The sequence below is a fragment of the Lutra lutra genome, chromosome 1 (genome assembly GCF_902655055.1).
Source record: "Lutra lutra chromosome 1, mLutLut1.2, whole genome shotgun sequence".
NCBI lineage: Eukaryota > Metazoa > Chordata > Mammalia > Carnivora > Mustelidae > Lutra > Lutra lutra.
In genome coordinates this window covers 121468629-121491379 of record NC_062278.1, presented here as the reverse complement: position 1 = coordinate 121491379, position 22751 = coordinate 121468629, and the positions used below count along the sequence as shown (strand labels likewise).

The window sequence follows — 22751 nt, the reverse complement described above, 5'->3', positions numbered from 1 at the left end:
TTTCCGTCTACTTGTGATCTCTCTCTGTCAAATAAATAAATTTAAAAAAAAAAAATGAACTTGGCTAGGGAGACAGTTTACGTGGGTTGACCCACAGAGGAGGAGCAGGGAAGGGGGCAGAGAAGGAGGAGGGCTGATGTACTATGCAATGGAACGGCACCCCAGCCTGAGAACGGGGAAGACCGGACCCTGACCCCAACTAATTTTGTGATCACATCACTTGCTTTCTCATTTCTAGAACTAGGAATTTCATCCAGGAAACATTTACTGAGCACTTACCCTTCGCCAGGCACTAAGCAGTGGTCCGTCTGTTTCCCACATGGGTGGGCCCGTGGTGTTCCCCATCCAGGGCAGGGTCCAGCCTTGGTTCCAGCAACCCAAGGGTGGCCCGTTTCTTTAGTAAATCCTAGCTTTTGCTTCCCTCTAGTGGCCACTGCACACCACTAAAAACTGAGCTCTAGCCCTTCGGTTCCCAGAGAGCTAATCTGAATGGAAAGTTAAGAGGTCCTTAAGATGGAGCTGAATCATAGACCATGCACACGGTCAAGGGAACCGGTAGTAAGCAGCAGCCAAAGGGCATATTCTGACAGTTGGTCACCAAGCCGGGAGGCGGTGGTAAGAAAGATCCAGTGCCCTGAACCAGACAGGAGACAGGGGTGGCCATCAGTCCCGGAGAAAACGAGCCAAGGGCAGCAGACAGCAGAAAACCCCATTAGGACTCACTCAATAAATGGGGAAGCCTGGACAAGGAAGTGTGGGTCGCAGATAAAGGCTCTTCTTCATGCTGACCGGGCAAGGAGACAATCAAGGATAAGGGCGAGTCTATAATTCACTGAGGACAAAGGCTTGACAACTTTCAAGGACGACACTGGTCGAGACCCTGGAAACTCCTTCATTCAAAATGGTCCTCTCTTCCTTGCTGGGCACATGTTCTGGATCATTCATCTGGACAGTGGGCATCTCCTCCAGTTCCCACTACCAGGGTGGCACCCCACAGTGGGGGATGGCCAGGGAGTGGTGAAACTGAACAGGCTGGCATAGGACAGGGCAGATGCTTCGGGATTTCACCAGCTGGTGGGTAAGCAGGGGAGTGAGTAGTTCTCATCAACTCAGCCCCGGGCAGGTGATGAAGCTAATAACGGAAACAGCTTTGAGGAGAGACAGCCATGGCCATATCCAGTGGAGGGGTCTGGTGAGTCAGCACTGGGAAGAGCAAATCACTTTCTGAGAGACACCCCCCCCCCGCCTCATCCCCTGGCCAGCACCCCACGCTTCCCCTCTTGTCACCCTTGGGGTGTTTGTATGATGTTCCCCAACAGACAGTAACCTTGGTGAGGGAGGGGCCGTCACAACTGTCTGCTTCAGCCGTCTGTATCCTGTGCACAGCTTAGGGCCTGGCTGGCAAGTAAGCAAATAAGTACATGGATGATGGAACTGAGTTATTAAAATTTGGGGTCCTGCCTATGTGATTTGCTGCTGTGTGACCCTGAGCAAGATAGTTCACCTCTCTGAGCCTCGCTCTCCTCGTCTGTAAAATCAGATTATAATGGCAAGTTACGGGATCTGTGAGGATCAGAATGATGTCTGTGAGTTTTGTAAAGGGTCATACAAATTGCATTATTATCTTATTCTGCTTGAAAATGGGAAGTTAACCAGATGTCCACTGGCATCTTTGGGCCTGGGCACTCTATGTCTATTTGCTTTCTGAGTTAAAGCATTTAGAATGTGCTTCTTATGAATGTGCATTTGAATTCACTCCCCATCTACCAGCAGCTAGCTGGCCCCTTTTCTGAGACAAGTTCCCTTTCCGGGTACTCAGCAGCACACCCTTAAACTTCACCTGTGCCCTCTCCCCAATTCTGGTCCTCGCAGATTTGCAGCCTGTGCTCAGATGACATAACAGTCATCAGGCTAACTGGGGTTCTCTGGTCAACCAGGGGGAAGTATGGCCTCTTTCCGGGGATCATTTCGCCCATTTTCTATATGCGAGTGGATATCTCAACCTCTACCGTTTCGCCTCAGTGTAAACATGTTATGCACCTGGTCTGGTGCAAATAATTCCAAGAAACCCTGCCTAGCCTGATGTGGTCTGTGGCTTCTCTAGGAGCCCTAGTGTGGGAAAAGAAAGGACATTCATATCCATGTCCCTACATAGGGAAATTGTAGCCTAAATTATACCATAAAACCTTTTAACCCCGGGCTTGGTCATATATGGTTGCTTTCCTTTATTTTTTCCAGTCTGCCAGTTTCTCAATATGTGTCATTAGGGCCGGTTTAGAAATGGATTTCTGTCCCCTAGACACACAATATTGGCGCGGGAAACGTCCTGGGTACGTGCCCAGTTATGATGACTGGGTGAATAAGAGAGAACATTTCTTTTTTTTTTTTTTTTTTTTTTTTTTTTTTTAAAGATTTTATTTGTTTATTTGACAGAGAGATCACAAGTAGACAGAGAGGCAGGCAGAGAGAGAGAGAGAGAGAGAGAGAAGCAGGCTCCCTGCTGAGCAGAGAGCCCGATGCGGGACTCGATCCTAGGACCCTGAGATCATGACCTGAGCTGAAGGCAGCGGCTTAACCCACTGAGCCACCCAGGCGCCCCAAGAGAGAACATTTCTTGAGCATGTGAAGCATGTCAGGGTTTACCCGTGTGAACTCACGGAGTCCTGGCAATGATTCATGTTTTCTCTATTTTATAGATGAGAAAGATGAGCCAAAGAGAGGCTGACTAATTTGCTGAAGGTTATATAAACAGTAACAATGGAGACAGATTCAAACCTAATAGTCTGACCCCAGACCCCATGACCCACAGAATGGAAAGTGGTGACCCATGTCTGAATACCTGGGGTCTGGTGACCTTGTACACTTCTTTGAAGTCCTGTCTGGTCTCTAGCCAGATGGCCCGTGGAGCTCAGCTTTTCAGGGTTGCCCAATCGCACAGAGGACAATTTGTGAGAATGCCTGAGGGCAACCCACAACTTCTTGGCTCTGTACCGGCAGAGCGGCTCATTGTACTCCCGGCTTCTCCCAGCCACCTCTCTCAGCCCTCTGCTGCAGGTCGCTGTGTGTTTTTAGCACTAGTCCCGTGGGCTTTTTCCTCTTTCCCAAACTCTGGTGTGTATTGTAGGACAACGCCCTCCTGCCCAGGTACCTACAGGCAGGACATCAGGAAAGCAGCCTCGGGGAAGCACAAAGGAGCCAGGACCTGTGCCCCCTCTTGTCAGGACCCTTATTTCCAGACGAGGGGTCAAGGCTGCAGAGATCTCCATTCACTGGCAGGGTGTGCTTCCTCCCGGCCACGTCTGCTGACAGCTTGTGCCCAGCCTGGATGGTCTCTGAAGCCCGGACAGGGAGTACAGAGATAAAGAGCAGACGGAATTCGCCATCAGTTTGCGTCTCCTCCCTCCCTTGCTGGAGAGCTCTAACCCTCCAACCGGCATTTAATAAGTTCTTGTTGGATGAACAAATGAATAAACATTAAGTTAAGCCGAATCTGAGACCCTGTAACTTCCACGCTGGTGTTAATTATGCCCCGAGCAAATCCCATTCCTTCTCTGGGTGAATAGTGCCTGTCCGCTGGGACCCTAGGGTTAGTGCCCGTGAGCTTTGTCCTTGTTCCTACCTAGCGCTCCGTGTTTGTCTCTCACTTGGATGAACACATTGAAGCATAAATTTCAGATTTGCAGATGCCACAGAACGAAGTAATCTCTAATATGATAGATGAGTGAGTCAAGAGCACTATGCTTTAGTTATAAATTTAACAAAGTTAAATTAACAAAGATAAATAGAAAATTAACAAAGATAAATAGAAAATTCTCTGAGTTAACAAAGATTAATAGAAAATTCTCTGAGTTATAGCCTTAAGTAGAGAAAGGGAAGAAGCTCACTTGAGAAGACCCTGTGAGTTAGACTGGGGTCTAGGTTACATGCTCAATAGAAACCAGCCGATAAGAGACTCTCCGACCACACTGATGGATGTATCTAGGCCTGGATGTGAGATCTTGGCTTAGTCTGTGCTTGGCACACTAGGTCTAAAAGATTGGGTTCAGTTCTAGGTGTCCCTGTCAAGAGGGACAGTGACATACTGATGCTCATCCGGAAGAATATGATGAAAACGGCGTAAACTACGCATTTGAGAGCCATTAGAAGGAATGTGTGGAAAAGAGAAGACTTAAGGAATTACCCATCTAGTCTTCACATATGTAGAACTCCATGGAAGAAAGGAAGATTCCTTCTGTACAACCCTAAAGGGCAACTAAGAACCATGGATGGAAATTACAAAAACAAAGAAAGTGTTCTGAATACCGCAGCAGTCTACCAGGAGGGAAGAGTGTCATAACACCCAGAGCTAGCTGTCGTGAAAAGAGTCCTTCCTTGAGTGGGAGATTAGAGTGAAAGCTCACAAAGGTCCTGGGTGTCTGTGATCTGTAATCTTAGCTGCTTCTCCCAGCTTCATGTCCTCTGCAGCTTTGTCAAGCTTTAGATTTGAAAATCCTCTTCCCACGCTAACACCAGTCCATGTATCAATACGTTAGGTGCAAGTGGGGACCTAGGGCCTTATGACATAAGTGTGACAGCAATCATTAATTTAGCAAAGAAGCGAGAAGTGTTCTGACCCCAGAATTTGAAAACCCAAGTCTGGTCTTGGCTCTACCACCAACTATCTTGGGGTCCTCAGTTTTTCTACCTGTGAGTTAAGAGCACTGGACAGTCTCTGGTTTAACTCATTTACTTACCCACTAACACATTCATTCATTCGACAAATGTTTCTTAAGTATCTACCATCTTTCAGACACTATCTTCCTTACGTAAGTCCTTCCTCTTTGGGGAATTAATTTCCCTCTTCTCTCAAATAGGGGGATTGGATTAGATGAACCTCAGAGTTCATCTTTCATGCCTACCAGTACCATCATCTCACTTCACGTTTCATAGCTTTGACTAGAACATAGACACATAGGCCTGGACTAATGCTTTGTTAAATAAAAAGCAATTCTGTGGTTCAGGAACTCCTCAAATCTGTTTACCTATTAACTCATTTTTTAAAAAGGGGAATGAAGGAATTAATTTTAGTTTGTATCTACCAAAGGCATATCACATCAAGAGAGACCAAAAAAAGAAATAAAGAGAATAAAAGAGAAAAATCGAGAAACCAACCTGCTAATCATAATGGTTGCCACTCAGCAAATGCTTCCTAAGGCAAGTTTCTGAGACTTTGAAAGTCTAAAAAAGGCCTTTTGTGTACCCTCATCTTGACTGACACTTTGTCTGGACACAGAATTCAAGGTTGGTAATAATTCCCACTCAAAATTTTAAAGGAATTGCTCCATTTTCTTTAACGTTCCAAGGCTGTTGTTGAAAACTGCTGTCATCATGATTCTTGATTTGTTGGATTTTACCTGACTCCCCCCGCCCCACCAAAAGCTTTTAGAATGCCCTCTTCACTGCCGATATGTCCTGACACGGTGGTTTAGAGTAGGTCTTTTTAAAATTCATCACAGCAGGCACTTGGAACCTTGTATCGGCTTGGCAGTTTGTGCCCTTCAGTCCTGGGAATTTTTCTTGACTATTTATTCCTTTTCATTTTGTCTGTCTCATACCTTCTTACATTTTTGCTCTTATTTTCCTCTCTCAGTGTTCTCGTCCTACTCTCTGGAAAATTTCTTTGACTTTGTCTTCTGACCCATGCGTGAGATGTTTCCTTTCTACCACAGTTGTAATTTCTGAGAGCGCTTTCTCATTTCTGAAATGTCCCGGCTGTCTGCAGCAGCTTGTCTGTTTTCATGGGTGCAGTGCCCTTCTTACCTCTCTGAGGGTGTTACAGCATTGCGGACGTGTTGTGGTCCTGCCTGCACCTCCTTTCCTCGGAGTGCCTGATCCTTCTTGTTCGTTTAGTTTGGGGCTTTTCTGCAAAGTCTGGGGATCTTTGGCTGGATCATATTCCTACTTATGAGTGAGGCACCAAAAAAGCTGAGTGGATACTCTGTATAACAGAAGGAGTGTGTTTACTGGAAGGTTCCACTCTGCAGTGAAGGAAGGGGTCTCCAAATGTCAGAATTCGAGTATCTGTACGTCTTTTTGGTTTCTCCAATGAAAGATCCTCAAGTCTGCGTCAGATGTTTCTATTTGGCTGCCAATATCCTGGGAGACAATAAGATCAAGGATGGCGGCTTGATCCCCCTCTTCTGTATGTGGACCTTCAGTGAATGTCAGTTTTTCAGGAAAGGGTACATCCTGTAGAAGAGGGAGTGGGGGGTGTACTTCCTTTACAACCCTTCTTCCCTTTTCAGCCCCACCTGAACTCCATCCCTCAGTGCAGCCTTGTGGCTTCCACTTCCTGGGCCTTTCCAAGGGTCGTGCAGGGCTAACGGTAGGAACTTGCATCTCACCTCCATTCTCCCGGGCCAGAACCCACTCTTGCAGGGACTTCCTGTTATTCGAAAAAAATGTTGACTTCTCTTGTCTACTCTTACCTCTCGTTCTCTTTATTCTTGGTGGTTTATATCTTTCCCCCTCCTTGTGTCATTTTTAATCACAGTTGGGAATTAATGAAGATACAGCCAAGTGATCAAAGCGGGAGAGAGCTTCTCAAAAAGGGGTTCTGAACAAATAAACTCTGGGGTCAGGAACACACTGACAAGAGGCGGAGGCCAACCAGTGCAAGGAGACCTTGGCTGTGGTGGCTACACTTCACAGCTGCAGACCAGATAATACCTTGCAGGCTGCCCGCACTCAGGCATTCAATAAGTATTTGCTCATCACCTACTCTGGGCCAGGTGTCACTCTAGACCTGGGAGATGGGACCATGAGCAAGACAAAGAAGGCTTCTGTTCTCCTGGACCTTACGTTTTTTATTTATTTATTTATTTTTATTTATTTACTTGTCAGAGAGAGAGAGAGCACACACAGGCAGGCAGAGAGGCGGGCAGAGAGAGGAGGAAGCAGGCTCCCCGCCGAGCAAGGAGCCCGATGCGGGACTCAATCCCAGAACCCTGGGATTATGACCTGAGCCGAAGGCAGTGACTTAACCAACTGAGCCACTCAGGTGCCCCTGGACCTTATATTTTGACACATGATAAGGCAACAAATAAGCAAACAACCCACTAATGATGTTAGTGATGAGAGCTCAAAAAAATTAACCAGAGTTGTGTGTTAATGAGTGAATACAGGAGCTACTTCACCCGTAGAATATTAACACTGGAAGGGCCCCTGAAATCCAGTTTCCTCATCTTAAGAATGAGGAAGTTCAGGTACAGAGAGGGGCAGGGATTTTCCCAGTGCCACACACAGGTAAAACCCGCACCCGTACCGGGGCCTCCCGATTCCCGCTCCTGCTTTCTTCCCGCTTTTAATTTCTACACAATTCTTGAGATCTCTATTGACCGCAGACCACACTCTGTGCCTCTCTGGGGCTCTGCCTTCTTTCTTAGCCCCTCGGGAACCAGCTAAACCCATAAGCTCCGTCAGTTGCAGTCAGAGCAGCCCCTGCTCCAGTGAACAAAAATGAAACCACTCTTCAGCTTTAGACTGTTAACTGAACTTGGCAGAAGCACAGGCTACCGACCAGCCGACTGAGGGCATCCCAGGGCTCCACAGCGAGTGTCCCTCGTTGCCCAGACATTGCTTTACACCTGTTTCAAATCTCAGTCGGGGTAGAAACAGAACACTAAACTCACATAAAGAGACCTCCTTTCTGAAGAGCTCATCTGGATTTCATAGGAGTGCTGGGACAGAGGTTTCTAGAGGTGGATTTTAAAGCCTCTACACGGAAACATCATCAGCAACTCGGGGCTTTCCTGAGGCTCACACAGGGGTCCTGGAGCAGAACTAGGAACTATCCCTCTGTCCACTGCCCCTTTTTCCCCTTCAAAGTATTATGCTTCCTTGGAATATTACATTACCCTCCCATTCCATTGCTGATCATACAAGTTCTTATTGTTACTTTCCTTATAAAATAACTCTTAGGTCTGAAATATCAGGCAATATGAAAAATTAGAAGGGTGCCTGGGTGGCTCAGTGGGTTAAGCCTCTGCCTTCAGCTCAGGTCATGATCTCAGGGTCCTGGGATCAAGCCCCGATTTGGGCTCTCTGCTCAGCAGGGATCCTGCTTCCTCCTCTCTCTTTCTGCCTCTCTGCCTACTTGTGATCTCTGTCTGTCAAAAGAAAAAAAAAATTCTTTAAAGAAAAATAATAAAAATTAGAAAAGGGTGTGAAATCACCCAGTTTTCCACCCAGTAAAGCCAGTCTTAACACTTTGGTGAATTTCCTTCCTGTTAATTTCTGGTGAATAGGGTTGTTGTTAGTGACCTTCTTCACCTAGTTATAGTTGCAACTTGTAGCTGTTATAGTGCTTTATGAATCTCTAATGACTGCCAGTATATATATTAGTGTATATATCATAATCACTTAACCATTCCCTTCCTGTTAGATTTTTGTATTTTAGTTTTAGGGTGGGTTTTTTTTTTATGTTATAGTTGTTTTCTCATTTAAAAGAATGCTGTTATGAACATAGTCATGCTTAAAGCTACATGAGAACAATTGCATGTCACCTATATGCTGCTTCTCATCTTTTTGCAATTGACACATTTCACGGTGAGAACGTTATCTAATGAAATGCATCTCCAACTGTGGGGTTGGAGGCACCGGCAGCAGGTGCGGGAGCTGTTGTGGGAGAGAAGGACTGCTTGGAACAGGAGTTGGCAGGTCCTCTTGGTGCTGTAAAACCACACCAAATAGATATGCTCCAAATTCATGCTTTTCTTTTCCTTTTTTTTTTTTTTTAGATTTTTTTATTTATTATTGGACAGAAAGAGAGATCACAAGTAGGCAGAGAGGCAGGCAGAGAGAGCGGGGGAAACAGGTTCCCTGCTGAGCAGAAAGCCCCATGTGGGGCTCGATCCCAGGACCCTGAGACCATGACCCGACCCAAAGGTAGAGGCCTAACCCACTGAGCCACCCAGGCACCCCCAAATTCTTGCTTTTCTAAAGCCAGTTCTGGCCTCCCACGTTGCCACTCACAGGCAGGCGTTAATGCAGAGAACTCTGTGCCTCGAGCCCTGGCTGAGCACGGGGAAGGCGGGGGTGGCTCGGGGTGGGGGAGGAATTAGAGTGGATCAGAGGGCAGGCAGCCAGGGGAGGGGGTGGAAGTCAGACTTACCTGATGGGTGAAGCACTGGGTCAGCAGGCTTGGTGGCGGGTGTCGGGCCATCTGTCAAGCTCTTGGGCAGGGGTGTTCCTCAGACGGACGGTGCATGGAAAGCAATGCAGACTCTTAAAGGCATCTGAGTCACCTTCCGTAGAATCCTTCAGGCCACTTCTTCTCATTGGCCTGGGTTATTAGGGCAAGACTCCATTAAGATTATAAAAAGAGAAAAGGATTTGATTTACTTTCATAATAATTTACCTGCCTATTTACATCTGGTACAGTCTATTTCTAGACATTCGATTCCTTTTTACCATTTCTTCTCTACTTGTAACTTTCCCCTCAAATTTAAATAATGAAAATAATTAATACCTCTAGAATTTATTTATAAACAAGCATTTAGAGAGCTTAGTCTGTTGATGGCACTGCCCTAACTGGTTTAAAAATATTATCTCAGGGCGCCTGGGTGGCTCCGTGAGTTGAGCATCCAACTCTTGATTTCGGCTCAGGTCATGATCTCAGCGCCCTGAGATGGGGCCCCTCGTTGGGCTCCACACTCTGTGGGGAGTCTGCTTGAGATTCTTTCCCTCTCCCTCTCCCTCTGCCCCTCCTCTTGCTCACACTTGCTTACTCTCTTTCTCTAAACAAATAAAATCTTTAAAAAAATTATCTCATTGGGGTGCCTGGTTGGCTGGGTTGTGAGTTCAAACTCCATGTTGGGCATGGAGCCAACTTAAAAAAAAATTATCCCATTTAATCTTCATAGCAAGCTGTGAAGCAGATACTGTTATACCCCATTCCACAGATGAGGGAACTGAGACCAAGATGTTAAGCAACTTGCTCCTGGTCACACCACCACTAAGGAACTCCAGAGTCCATAGCCCTCAGGAGAATCTTGTGGAGACTGAGGGGCAGGCAGAGGCTTGGGGGGCTGAAATGACAATAGAAGAATGCTGGGTGGTTCGTGTTCTACCTCTCTGAATATTCCTAGAAACCCCACAGAGAATAATCAGATCTTTTTCTATAACATGAGGAAGTTCTTAGGGGTAATCTAGCTCCTGCTGTTTATACACAAAGGAGATCAGGAAATGTCCAAAATAGTAATCAAGCAAAAGTGAACCTGAATGGAAGCAATAGTTTCTGGTGAGTATGAGTAAGAATGAGGATGTTTATGAAGTCTTCTCTGTGTGTGTAATGGTACCTGTTGGAGAGAGGGCCACTTGGGAGCACCTGGCCGGGAGGGGGGAGGACACAAATTCCACCCAGGGACTGGGCACATGGGAACAGGTTCCACAGGAAATGGTCAGGACCCAGGAGGGGAGAGAGGCTGGAAAAGTCAGGGGAAGAGAAGATGAGGACTCAGCAGCAGGGGTTGGGGTGGGCCATGCAGAAATCTAAGTAGTGATTACCGTCAGAAAAGTTTAGGAGGCCCTAGGCAAGGTCCTAGGGAGCTAGGCAAAGAAAACACCTGAGAAGCATCCAGGAAGGGGCCAAGTCAAGGACTGGGCAGGGGGTTGGGGGTACACAGTGAAGGGAATAAGGGGAGAGAAGATTATAGAAACTGGGGTGCAGAGTCTGAGAAGACTCAGAAATACCTGACTTCATGCTGAGAGTCTGCGCTACGAACTCAAGGTTCCCAGCATTTCCCTCCTGAGAGTAAGTTTGGTCTTAGAATCTAGAGTGGGATCAAATTGGTAGATTGGAAGTTAAGCATCCATAGCCAATGGTCTGAAAATAGCCAGTACGAATATGATGCAGCCTTGGCGTTCTGAGCAGGGTGTGATAACCCTTCCCGACACCTGTCGAATCACCTGGGATGTCTGCAATGGGGAGAGGTCGGGCCCCCTCCCTCCACACACTCTGGTCTTAGCCTGTCAAAAGGAATATGGTTCACTGGGGCAACATTTTAAAGATTTGCAGGGGACATTGAAATAGTTCTTAAAGGCTGTGGGCAAGAGAAGAATGAGGTGAAAGCAAAGACGTTGTTTGCAACATTCTCTGAAGAGCCAGAGATCAGCTCGGGGAGAGAAATGGGGACCTTCTGAAAGTGCCACTGTAACAGAGGGCAGCATGGAATAAGGGAAGGGACAAGGAGAGTGGGGGGACATGGTCACTGGTCCTTTACCAGATGGGAAGAGAAAGTAATGACCCCGGGGCTCTGCCAGACAGACCTGCTGACCTGCCGTAGAACTGCTGGAAAAGAAAACTGCACTTGTACTTTTCTAAGAAACTGATCACAGCGGTCTGGTGACCTGCTGGGCTGTTTGCACCTGGGACCTCAGGCTCCCTCTGCTTTGCTGCAACAGTCTGCAAAGGGGCCATTTCCATCCCTGAAAGGGCTGCAAGTTGCATCTAGGGCCCTGTGCACACTTGATCTTGGGAGAGAATCCTGAGATTGGCACAGAGGAGTGACTCCATGAACCATAGAAGCTCGGTGATAGAAATTCTCAGAGTAAGCAGGAAATTTTGTGGTCATCTAGTCCAACATCCTACAAATGGAATTTGCAAATACTGCAAATTTCCGTCAGTGGAAAGTGGAATCAACTTAGCGAGATGCCAGCAGCAACTGAGGGGAAAAAAAAGTGAAATAGAGTATCAATGAAATTAGCTCAATGAAACTTGTGTTTCTGTGATGTAGCTGTTGCTATGTAGTGTTCCGGTCAAGATAGAAACTGCAGTCCAGAAAGTGTAAGCAACTTGGTACAGGCCAAGCCAACCCTGAGAAGACCAATCGCACAGGCCAGTGATGCCTTCTCTCCACCTGCTTCCCACCCCTCCAACCACAAACATACCTAAAACTTACACACAATTTGCTCTGGTATGTGGTGTAAAGAACATGGTATTTGTGGTCTAGGGCCGGGTTCAAGTCCAGCTGGGTGACCGTGGGAAACCGTCCAGCTGGTTTTTCTCAGGCAACATCTCAGGGACCCCTTTTTCCGGATCATGAGTTGGGGGAGTCTTGTGAATTAGGCTTTCCTGGGTCTCCTGAATCATAACTTGTGATTGGGGACTAGGGCAAGCAAGGGACCAGCCAAGCCATCTGCATGTTTAATAAACTCCTTAGGCACCTTTTATGCACGCTCGTTATGCCAACCAATGGTCTTGACATTTCTGAGCTTAAAGTTCTGATGGGTGAGGCAGAGATGGTGACAGCACCTGGTCGTTGCGAGGACCAAGTGGAGAGTTAATGTGAAGGTACTCAAGTCTACAGACCTGAGGTATCACCATCCTACAACATCCTTCTCAAAATGATGCTTTGGGGAAGAGAGCGCCAGAAGGGGACGGGGTGTGGTGGGGGGAGAGTCTGTGCATTTGACGGCACCAAGAAAGTTAAATGGGGAAATGAGCCAACAGGCGTGTTTTCTACTTCTGTCTCTTTCCCTCTTCCAACTTCTGTCCTCCAAATTTCTCTTCCCGCTCCAGTCTCCGTGGAAGCACCATGCCCATCCACGGACATGTGTTTCAAGCGGGCTCCCTGCCCAGTGATTGATTGATGGTGATACATAGGGCAGCTGTCCGTCTGATGCATGCTTGAGCCTTCTCAAGCCCACTGTGACGTTCAAGTTCCTTTAATAGGAAATTCTCTCAGTCTTGAGTGCAGAACGCTGGGGCCTGGTGGGACTGTTGATTCAGCCCTTACTGGGTGCTCGCTGTGTTTTACACTCAGCGGAAGCCTCCCAGGATACGCCATGGATTTGGACTAGTGCATGAGTAGGGCTGCTGGTGCAAACGACGCGGGCCTTGGAGGCTTCCATTAGAGACACAGGGGCAGCTGCTGTTTCAAGGGAAAGGCTTTGTGCTTGGCTCTGTGAGACAAACTAATAACTCGTGGTTCCTCCTGGTGAGAAGTGAAGGTCTTGGTGTTCAGCTAGAAGAGGTGGTTCTTATCCTGGGGTCTCTCCCACCAGTTTTGTTGGCTCTGCCCCAGAACCAGTCCAGTGGGGAAGGGCCAGGCCCAGGGGGAGGGCGTGACGGGGCACTGAGGATGGTTCCTAAGTACGATGTGACCCCTCTTTTTCCCCTTCCCGTTCTTTTCCCTGGTCCCCAGTGGCTGGGCTAAGGGAAGCCAATTCTATTCTTCTTCTGTTCTGCTTCTCCTTTGACTTGATGCCTTCTTTTTTGTGTCACTGGCAGCCTCTGTTTTTAGCGGATGGGTCCAGCGAGGGATGGAGACAGGGAAGGTTGCAAAGGTTAGGAGGAAGGAGATCGTCTCTTCCATTATTCCCAAACTTCAACTAGAAGCATGTAAAAATGAGTGAGTTAGAAATGGTGCCCAGGCAGAGTCAGAGGGAGGTCACAGGGGTGGGGATGGGGTAAAGAAGTGAAGAGACTTACTGGAGAAGGGGGTGAGGGCCCAGTTAGCTGGAAGCTTAGCAAAGGAAAATGAGAATAACTCCAGGAGGATTTAGAATCAGGCTCGGTCCTGGGCAAGCTCCAGACTGTGGCCCGAGCTAGCGCGGTGGAATGATTGAATGGCATTATGTCAATTACTTTATTTTCTTGTTTTCTTTCCCATTCCCACTCCCTTTTCCATCTTCTGCCTTCTTTCCACTCTGAATCCCATCTTTCCCCCTTTGTCTTCCTCTCCTCCTCTTCTTCTCTGCATGCATCCTTTCTCCCTTCCCCTCTGGCCCACCATCCCCTGTCCCCCATTTCACTCCACGCCCTACCCCAAGCTCTCTGGCGGATGTGAGTTGACCGTGGTCCTCCAGGACTTCAACGCGGGCCACAGCAGCGAGCTGACCATCCAGGTGGGGCAGACGGTGGAACTGCTGGAGCGGCCCAGCGAGCGACCAGGCTGGTGTCTGGTCCGCACCACGGAACGGAGCCCCCCCCAGGAGGGCCTGGTTCCCAGCAGCGCCCTGTGCATCTCCCACTCCCGAAGCAGCGTGGAGATGGACTGCTTCTTCCCCTTGGTGAAAGGTAGGGGGAACTGAGGGGACGGGCACGTGCAGAGGGCCGCTGGGTGCTGGCCCATCCTAACCCCAGAACGTCACAGAACTAACCTGTCTCGTGAACCCATTAGGCCTTGTGGGGTTCCTCTGGGATCTGCTTGTGAAGGGAATGGGTTGGGAATGTGAAGAGAAAGAGCTATCGAGCGGCTGTGTGACTTTGGAAAAGTCACGTAACCTTTGTGAGTCCATCTTGAAATGAAAGCTGGATTGGATGGCCTCTAAGACCTCTTCCAGCTCTCCCATGACATTCAGAAAAGTCTTCTTGTACCCGTGGCCAGCACCTAGCCTTCTCCCTTCTGCACTGACCCACACTCCTGCTCCAGAGCTATGCTGGGCTCCCCAACGGGTTTGACGCTCCCCTCAGCCCTGCCACGGTTCGAGACATTTACTTACGGAGCTCTAATGGATAAGTTATTTGAGCCCTGGCTTCTGTTTTATTTAAGCTCTGTTATTTATTTTCTATAAACTCCCTGTTTGTCCACTTTCCCCTCACACCAAGGAGACTGAACTACTTAGAACAGTGACTCTCCAAGGTGAAGGGTGTCTCTGGATTGGCAGCATCAGCATGCCTCGGGAACCTTTAGAAACGCGAATTCTCAGACCCTACTCTGGACCTACTGGGTCAGGAACGCCTGGGGGTGGGGGGATAATGGTCTGTGTTCTAACAAGCCCTCCAGGGACTCTGACGCTCACTCTAGTATGAGAACCACTAACTTCAAAAGACAAGGCTGCCAGGGGCTTGGAAGGCTTTCACCGAGTCATTATGTCGAGTAAGCTGAGGCCCAGAGAGCAACACCAAGTTCTCCTGGTTCTGAGCTTATTTTCTTTTTTTTTTTCTTTTTTTTTTTTTTTTTCTGAGCTTATTTTCTTAACTGGCCAGATGATCTACATCAGGGGAGACTTCCGTGCAGACCTGTGCTGGGTATTTATGACATGGAAAGAGGGTAGGGACCTGTTGGGAGGCAGGGACACCAGGGTCACCATGGAGACCCACTACAGACTTCCTGGTAGGTACTGAGAGGGCCAATTACACTTCTGAAATAGTCCTGCTTCTCGAATTCCATCTGGTCCGCCTCCACAGCCTGACTTCCTCCTTTCATCCACCAGATGGCGGTAGCAGGTTGCATTATTCATGCCGCCTGACTCCTCCAAGAGTGGCCCTGGCGTTTTTTCCACCAGGAGAAAATTGGGAACTAAAACCTGATCCTCTTCCCTCAACACACACACACACACACACACCCCTCTCCCCCAGTTCAGCCATCACCTACTTCCCCCTTTTCTCTGAAAACCGAGGAGGGACAGGGTCAGGAAATTGCATGGAGTCTGAATTGTGGCTACAGCCCCTGGGTCTTTGAGGTCACCACTGGAGAAACTCACGGTATCAGGGAAGAGATGATCTGTGAAACTCAGGAATGTGGCTGTGTTGGAAGTCTGACTGAGGGGAAATTGGGGCACAACGGGGCAAGAATTGTGAGGGGCGGGGGTGATGTGAAGTACACACAGCACTTGGAACAGTGCCTGGCCCGCATGCTATACGTGGTCTAGTTGTTATATTGTTTGTCCTTGGTCAGTCAGCAAAATAGCTACAAACTCCCCAACATCCCTTCTGGAGACCCCCATCTTTGGAGACAAAATCAAGGACAGCACGTCCTGTGTGGGGGCGGTGGGGGGTAGGTCTGCAGGTGTGGGTGGTTCCAGAAGGAATGGCTCTACTTCCAGAGAAGAGCTGGGACTTCCAGACTTAGGCCTGGCCTCCCCATTCTGTGGACCCTAGATCCCCTCCTGGCCTCCCACCAGGTGGGTCCCTACTGCTTGCAGGACGTGGCAGGAGTAAACTCACAGTGCAGAAGCAGAGAGCTGTCAGATGGGGTCTGTGATCCAGGGTGAGACCTCTAGTGGGGATGGTGGAGAGGTAAGGGACAAGGGACACTAGGGAGGAGGGATGGAAAAGAGTGGACAAGAGATAGGGAGGGAGGCAGGCATGGAACTTTCCAGCTCTCTCCACCAGCCTGCATGCTTCTTAAAGGCAGTCCCCTACCAGTGCCTACCACCCATTTCCTTGGCTCTATTTGTTTGCAGGCTGGTTCCCCTCTCTCCAAACATAGGCCACTGAGGGAGGGACTTCAGAGGGCAGCCTGTGAGCTCCCACCGCCCTCTCCCCGTGTGGGCTCAGTACACCCGGGGGTCCAAGTCCTGGCAGTTGGGGCACCATGGGGTAGCCCTTAGGACCCTAACAAGAACTCTTCTGAAAGTTTGTGACCTTGTGCACCGCCCCCCCCCCCCCCCCAGCTTGGAAAGTGCCTCCCTCTGCAGGGCCTGCCCGAAGTACTGGCCTCTTAGCAGAAACTCCTCCCATCCCACCCAGCTGCCTGCCGGCCACCTGGCCTTTCCTCCTCCCAGCTGATCTGTCTCCAGCAGGCGCTCCTCCTCTCAATGCACAGCTGGACTGAGAATAAAACATTCTTCTGGGGTTGTGGCCTCATCCCAGGTCACTAGAGGTCAGAATCTGTTTCTTTTTCAGTTCTTAGAAGGGAACTAGTCCTCTTCACCTTTGCAGAGAGCATCAGGTCAGTATGCCTGTGGGCTGTGAGAGGGCAGTATCTGTAGGAGGTGCCAAGCGCCACATGAGTGCTCAGACCATGACCATCGCCCCCAGAAATGGAGGCAGAAGAACCTCAGAATGTTAACACTGAGGAGGGCACGTGGGAGAACGATTAGACCATGGCTCTAACCCTAGCTGTGTAGAATCACCTGGAAACTTTACCAAACGACAACATCCAGTCCTGACCTAAAACTACTGCATTCAGAATTTCTGAAGTGGGACCTGAGGGTCAGTGTTTTTTAAATGCTCCTTAGGTGAATCCAAGGTCCAGCCAGGGCTGAGAAGCAGGGCGCTTCCCAGTTTCCTTTCTTCTCGGGGCACCCCTGGGCACAGGAAAGCGAGGTGGCTTTTCAGAAGCCACAGAGAAAGTTGACGGCAAAGCTGCAGTAGAACCAAGGCTCCCTCCTCCCTGCCCAGAGCTTTCCACCACACACTCTGCCCATCGGGCTTCCGGGCGGCTCGAGGCTTCTCTCTTGTCTGTCATTCCTGCGCCTTCTCAGGAGACAGTGGTTGGTTGTTTCCTTCTGATACATTGGCGGCAGGGCTGATGATAGCACTGTGTGACCAAGTGAGGGGGGCCTGCCTTTCCTATGACTTTGTTGCCATCCTCCCTGGCCTTGGACTGGGGGTGGGGGACACTCATCATTCCTCTTCCTCTTCCTCATCTATCCCCTCTCACTTTCTCAGCAGTGAGTGGGGGAGGGCAGCGCCTCCCGCAGGGCAGAGACTTTTGAGCAGTGGTTTCAACTCCGGATACATCTGAGAACCACTCGAAGGAGACTTTTTTTTTTTTTTTAAGATTTTATTTATTTATTTGACAGAGAGAGATCACAAGTAGACAGAGAGGCAGGCAGAGAGAGAGAGAGAGGGAAGCAGGCTCCCTGCTGAGCAGAGAGCCCGATGCGGGCCTCGATCCCAGGACCCTGAGATCATGACCTGAGCCGAAGGCAGCGGCTTAACCCACTGAGCCACCCAGGCACCCCTCGAAGGAGACTTTTGCGAAGTCTTCTAATGCCTTACATGCCCACCACAGACCAGTTAATTCAGAACCACCCAGGTCCTGGGCGTCAGTATTTCCTCGGTTCCTTGGTAATTCTGATGTTTCATGAGTGTTGAGAGTCCCTGATTTAGGGGGTCAGCTGCCTTTACTAGGAGACAGTAAAGATGAATTGGAAGGGATTAATATGCAAGTTATATAAAGAACCCCTACAACACAAAAACAAAAAAAATTTTTTTTGATTTAAAAATGGGTGGCTCAGTTGGTTAAGCGTCTGCCTTTGGCTCAGGTCATGATCCCAGGGACCTAGGATTGAGTCCCACATCAGGCTCCTTGCTCAGCAGTGAGCCTGTTTCTCCCTCTCCCTCTGCCTTCTGCTCCCCCTGCTTGTGTTCTCACTCTTTCTTTCTGTGTCAAATAAATAAATAAAATATTTTTTAAAAAATAAAATAAATAAAAAATGAATAAAAATGGGCAAAGGAGACATTATATTAAGTGAAATAAACCATAATCACCAAAGAACCAATACCATATGGTTCCACTTACATGAGGTACCTAGAGTTGTCAAATTCGTAGAAACAAAGCGGAATGATTGTTATAAGCAGTTGGAAGGAGAAGAAGAATGGGAGTTGTGTTTCATGGGTACAGAGTTTCAGTTTTGCAACTTGAAAAAAGTTCTGGTGGGGCGCCTGGGTGGCTCAGTGGGTTAAGCCGCTGCCTTAGGCTCAGGTCATGATCTCGGAGTCCTGGGATCGAGTCCCGCATCGGGCACTCTGCTCAGCAGGGAGCCTGCTTCCTCCTGTCTCTCTGCCTGCCTCTCTGCCTGCTTGTGATCTCTCTCTGTCAAATAAATAAATAAAATCTTTAAAAAAAAAAAAAGAAAAAAGTTCTGGAGATGGATGATGATGGTGGTCACACAATGGGCATGTTGTGACTCAAAGCCACTGAACCGTATACTTAAAATTGGTTTAAATGGGAGGGAAAACAGCATTATTCCTGAGTGCCTCTGCCCCAGGCTCCAAAAGCCAGTCTAGGTTTTTCTCTGTGCACCCAGATGAGATACCTGTGTCCCTTTTCCTTTTCTGCAGTGTCTCTGACTCCAGCTGTGTGCCCAGAGAAACAATAAGGAAAGGCCTCTTGGCTTAGCAAAACCGAGGCCAGGGAGGTGAGCCGCACAAGCTGATGTCCTGGAGGCAAGGGGCAGTGGCCCAAGGTGGTGCGGCCTTCTTTGCAGGGACTGCTTTCCTGCAGTGTCTCCTGATGAGTTCTCTATCACCACCCTGCTGGCCTCAGGACTGGCTTGCCCAGGCTGTGGAGGGTATGAAGGTATAGGACAGTGGCAGACACCTGGGCTCTAGAGGCCCATGGCACCAACAGCTTGAAGATCCTGAGCCAGTCCGTGACGCTATTGGCTTACATGAAGTCTGTAGCCAACTCATCAAAATGCCTGACATTTACTGAGTCTCCTGTGGGCCAGGTTTCTGAGTTAGTGTCTGAAGATGAGTAACAACACTATTTTATCATTTTATAAACACAAGGAAACTGAGTCTTGCTAAGATTAGGCAACTTGCCCAAAGTCACATAGCTTGCAAGTGGTGGACCTCGATTTGAAGTCAAGTCCGTCCATTTCCCAAGGTCTCCCTCTTCACCAGAGGTGAAGAACCAGAGTTGTGACCTCCTAACTCTGAAGCCAATTGGGACGGGCACTCAAGTTCATTGTGCCTCCATCTGATGAGGCTGCCCTTTATTTAAGGGCAGTCGAGGTGGATGAACATTTAGGGAGAGGTGGCCAGACAGGCTGCTTTCTTACTCTCCCTCCCACCTCTGGCCTCGAGCGCCCCGCGCCCCCCCGAGTTAGTAGCAACAGACACAGAGGTTTTACCCTGTGGGTGCTTTGCCCACTAGAAAGATCCTGGTGTCCCCAGCTGGGGCAGAAAAACTCCGATCGGCCCTCGGACTAGTAGGCCAAACCGGGACCACTTCTGGTAGGGGCCGGCCTAACCCTGGAGCTGGTCCAGCCTGTCCTGCAGATTTTCTGCAGGATGGGAACTTCCTGTACTTTCTGCTGCCAGGAACCGAAATGGGCCTTTCCCGTCCCCTCTGCTGTCAGATCCAGAGACTAAAAGTTTCCTCCTACCTCCTGACTCCTGGAGAATCTGCCAAAAGCCTGTGTCTTAGCTTTCAGGGCCTTTCTGCATTAAGAACAGCTACTCTCAGGTGAGAGTGATGCGTAGGGGTGGGAATGGGTTCCCAGGTTAGCCCACAAAATCTTGTTTAAGAATAACATAGCTGAATACAGGATGTTTGTAGTGAAAAATGGCAGTGAAGTTGTCCTTAAAAAACACAATACTTTGGGATAAGAACAAAGGAAACCAAAACATAGTTCATTTGTATGAGAAATGGAACACACTTGAGTGCTGATACTTCTCAAAGAAAAGTGTGTTTTAAGACACATGGAGAGGCATGGGTAGAGATTCTTGGTCATTTTTCTTGGTCATTTTTCAGAATTATTAAAAACTAGAATTAAAATTTCTCTTTTTATAATTGAATAAAAGTGGCCCTCGATTAGATTTCCTTTCATTTCAGAATATTGGCTCTTACAGCCTCTTGGAAGCTTAGAATTGAAAAGCATAGTAAAGGTCCTCTGGTTGACTCTCTCCCTAATATAGGGAGCCCCTTCTGCATGTCTCTGACGGTCCAGCCAAGCTTTACTTGAGCACTTCCAAAGACGGGGAGCTCATCACTTCCACAAGAAGCCTGCTGCATTTTAGTGAGATTCTAATGGTGAGGAATTCCTGTTACTTCGTGCTGAAACCCAGATACTTCCTGCCCATCCCTCCTCTTGTTCTCCTGTCTCCATTCCCCTACTTGAAACCCCCAGTCCTAATTCTCATGCTGCATCTCCTGATTTTTATCTAGAACAAAGTAATTTGCATATAAGATGTTAGACACTTAATAAGGTAGAGTTTTTCTGTACCTTTTCTATCTTTTATTAATTCCTTAGGACAGAACAAAATATTTTGGATTAAATTCAACAATCCTAACTTGTTTAAAGTGATTAGGTCTGTGTGGCTTTAGAACTCCTCTTTTTTTAAAATATTTTATTTATTTATTAGAGAGAGAGATACAGTGAGAGAGGGAACACAAGCAGGGGGAGTGGGAACGGGAGAAGCAGGCTCCCTGAACCAGGTTCATGTCAAGCAGGAGATCCGATGTGGGGCTCAATCCCAGGACCCCGGGATCATGACCAGAGTTGAAGGCGTTAACCATCCTTGGATCTAGGAACTTGCAGCTGTCCAGCTTCCCCCCTGCACATCAAGTACCCGCTTCTAGTCCCTCACCCGCACCTCTGATCTAGTCTTCTTCTCTTTGGGCACAGCTTAGAGGCGACCAGCTTCCACTCGGAGGCTCTCTGTGGGCTCATCTTTCTTCCCGGTTATTCCCTACAGTCATCCCTATTGCTGCTTATTCTAAAAGAGCATGTTTACTACCCTTCGTTCCTATCCTCCTGAGTTACCCACGATCCCTTCCAGGCCTGAGGATGTCTGCTTTTTTTCTCTCCATATCAGGTGAGCATCCTTAGTAGCTGACAGCGATGAGCCTAGGGGTCCTATGCTTAAACCTTAAATCCACACTTAGCATCAGTATCTTCATTTCAAGGTCTAATTTTTAGGTTGAACCACAAGAAATTGGCATTTTTGTTAGTCAAAAATGGTTGAATATCAGCAATTTGAAATGGTTCAATCTAATGCATGACAGTCACCTTTCTTTTTCTTAGAAGTGAACTTACACATCCTTGAGGAAACAGGCGAAGGTCTGGTTCTCAGGGAGCCAGATGAGCTAGGGAGAGGACAGGGTGTGGAATGAGTGGAAGGTCCCTTTATCTTAGTTCCCACACCTATGCAAAGGGAAGCTGATAAAAATACCTGTATCTCAGAGTTGCTGGAAGGCTCATAGGTGGCCTTGTTAAGTAAAAATGCTTTGGTTTCTTTAGACTTTTTTTTTTTTTTTAAGCAATTTCTACACCCAACATGGGGCTCGAATCTCCAACCCTAAGATCAGGAGTCACATCTGTACTGACGGAGCCAGCCAGGCACCCCAGTGCAAGTCCTTTTAAACTGTAAGGTTGGTCGCGTTGTTGTTTTAGGATGAAACACGTTTTAGGATGAAACATGTTTAGGATGAAACACGAGGCCTGGCTACCACGAGGCTTTGCCGCAGAGTGTAGCAGCAGGCCGAAAGATGAGCGATGAAAGGTGTGGAGGCACCAGGAGTCCTGACCTAGGTCTGAATCCCGGCTCAGCTGCTGACTAGCTCATGTTCTTGGGCAAGATCCCCAAAGTCTATGAAAAGGGGCAACGGTACTGCTTTCCCCCGTGTTAAACTTCCCAGCCTGGGTCTTCCCCAGAGATCAGTTAATGTTGGTCTCCCTACCTGCTCTTTGTCCCGGCTCTGACAGCTTCACAGAAGTAACTCTAGGGTATTTCCAGCTAGGATCCTTTCCAGGGCTGTTCACAGAGTCCAGGTTCGGTTTCTAGTTTCATACATATTCAATGATTTTGTTTATTTGATAGAGAATGAGCAAGAGCAGAGGGAGCACAAGCCAGATGGGGAGAGAGGCAGAGGGAGAACCAGGTTCCCTGCTCAGCAGGGAGCCCGACATGGGGCTTGATCCCAAGATCCTGGGACCACGACCTGAGCCAAAAGCAGACACTTGGCCAACTGAGCCACCCAGGCACCCTCCTCCCATGCATAGGTTCTGCAAAGGGCCCAGTAATGTCTCTAGCCTGCACCCCACTTCCCTCGGTTTCTATTCCTTGCTTATCCTGGGCCCTTCCCCCAGGCTACTACCAGCAGGTCTGTTTGTCTCTATGATTCCCTCCCAAATAATGGTTTACTCCTCTCTTCTAACTTTCTTTTACCTTCTACCAGAGGGTTGAGATCCTATCTGGTAATAGTTGAATGGAAAATTCAAAGTTATTCCCTGGCTCGCCCCTCTCAGTGACCTATTTTCTCCCAGCGATAAACAGTGGTCATTGAAGGAAGCACTGGGATCACACC

At 48.3% G+C, this 22751-nt stretch overlaps 1 protein-coding gene across 19 annotated transcripts in view; it reads left to right on the top strand.

The window, feature by feature from the left end:
* KALRN (kalirin RhoGEF kinase) overlaps positions 1-22751 on the top strand; it is a 675882-nt gene that overhangs the window by 519362 nt on the left and 133769 nt on the right. For all 19 annotated transcript variants that reach the window (XM_047734954.1, XM_047734936.1, XM_047734961.1 and 16 more), the window contains exon 34: positions 13813-14059. In XM_047734954.1, the coding sequence (XP_047590910.1) occupies positions 13813-14059 (247 nt within the window). The remainder of the gene's footprint in view (positions 1-13812; positions 14060-22751) is intronic.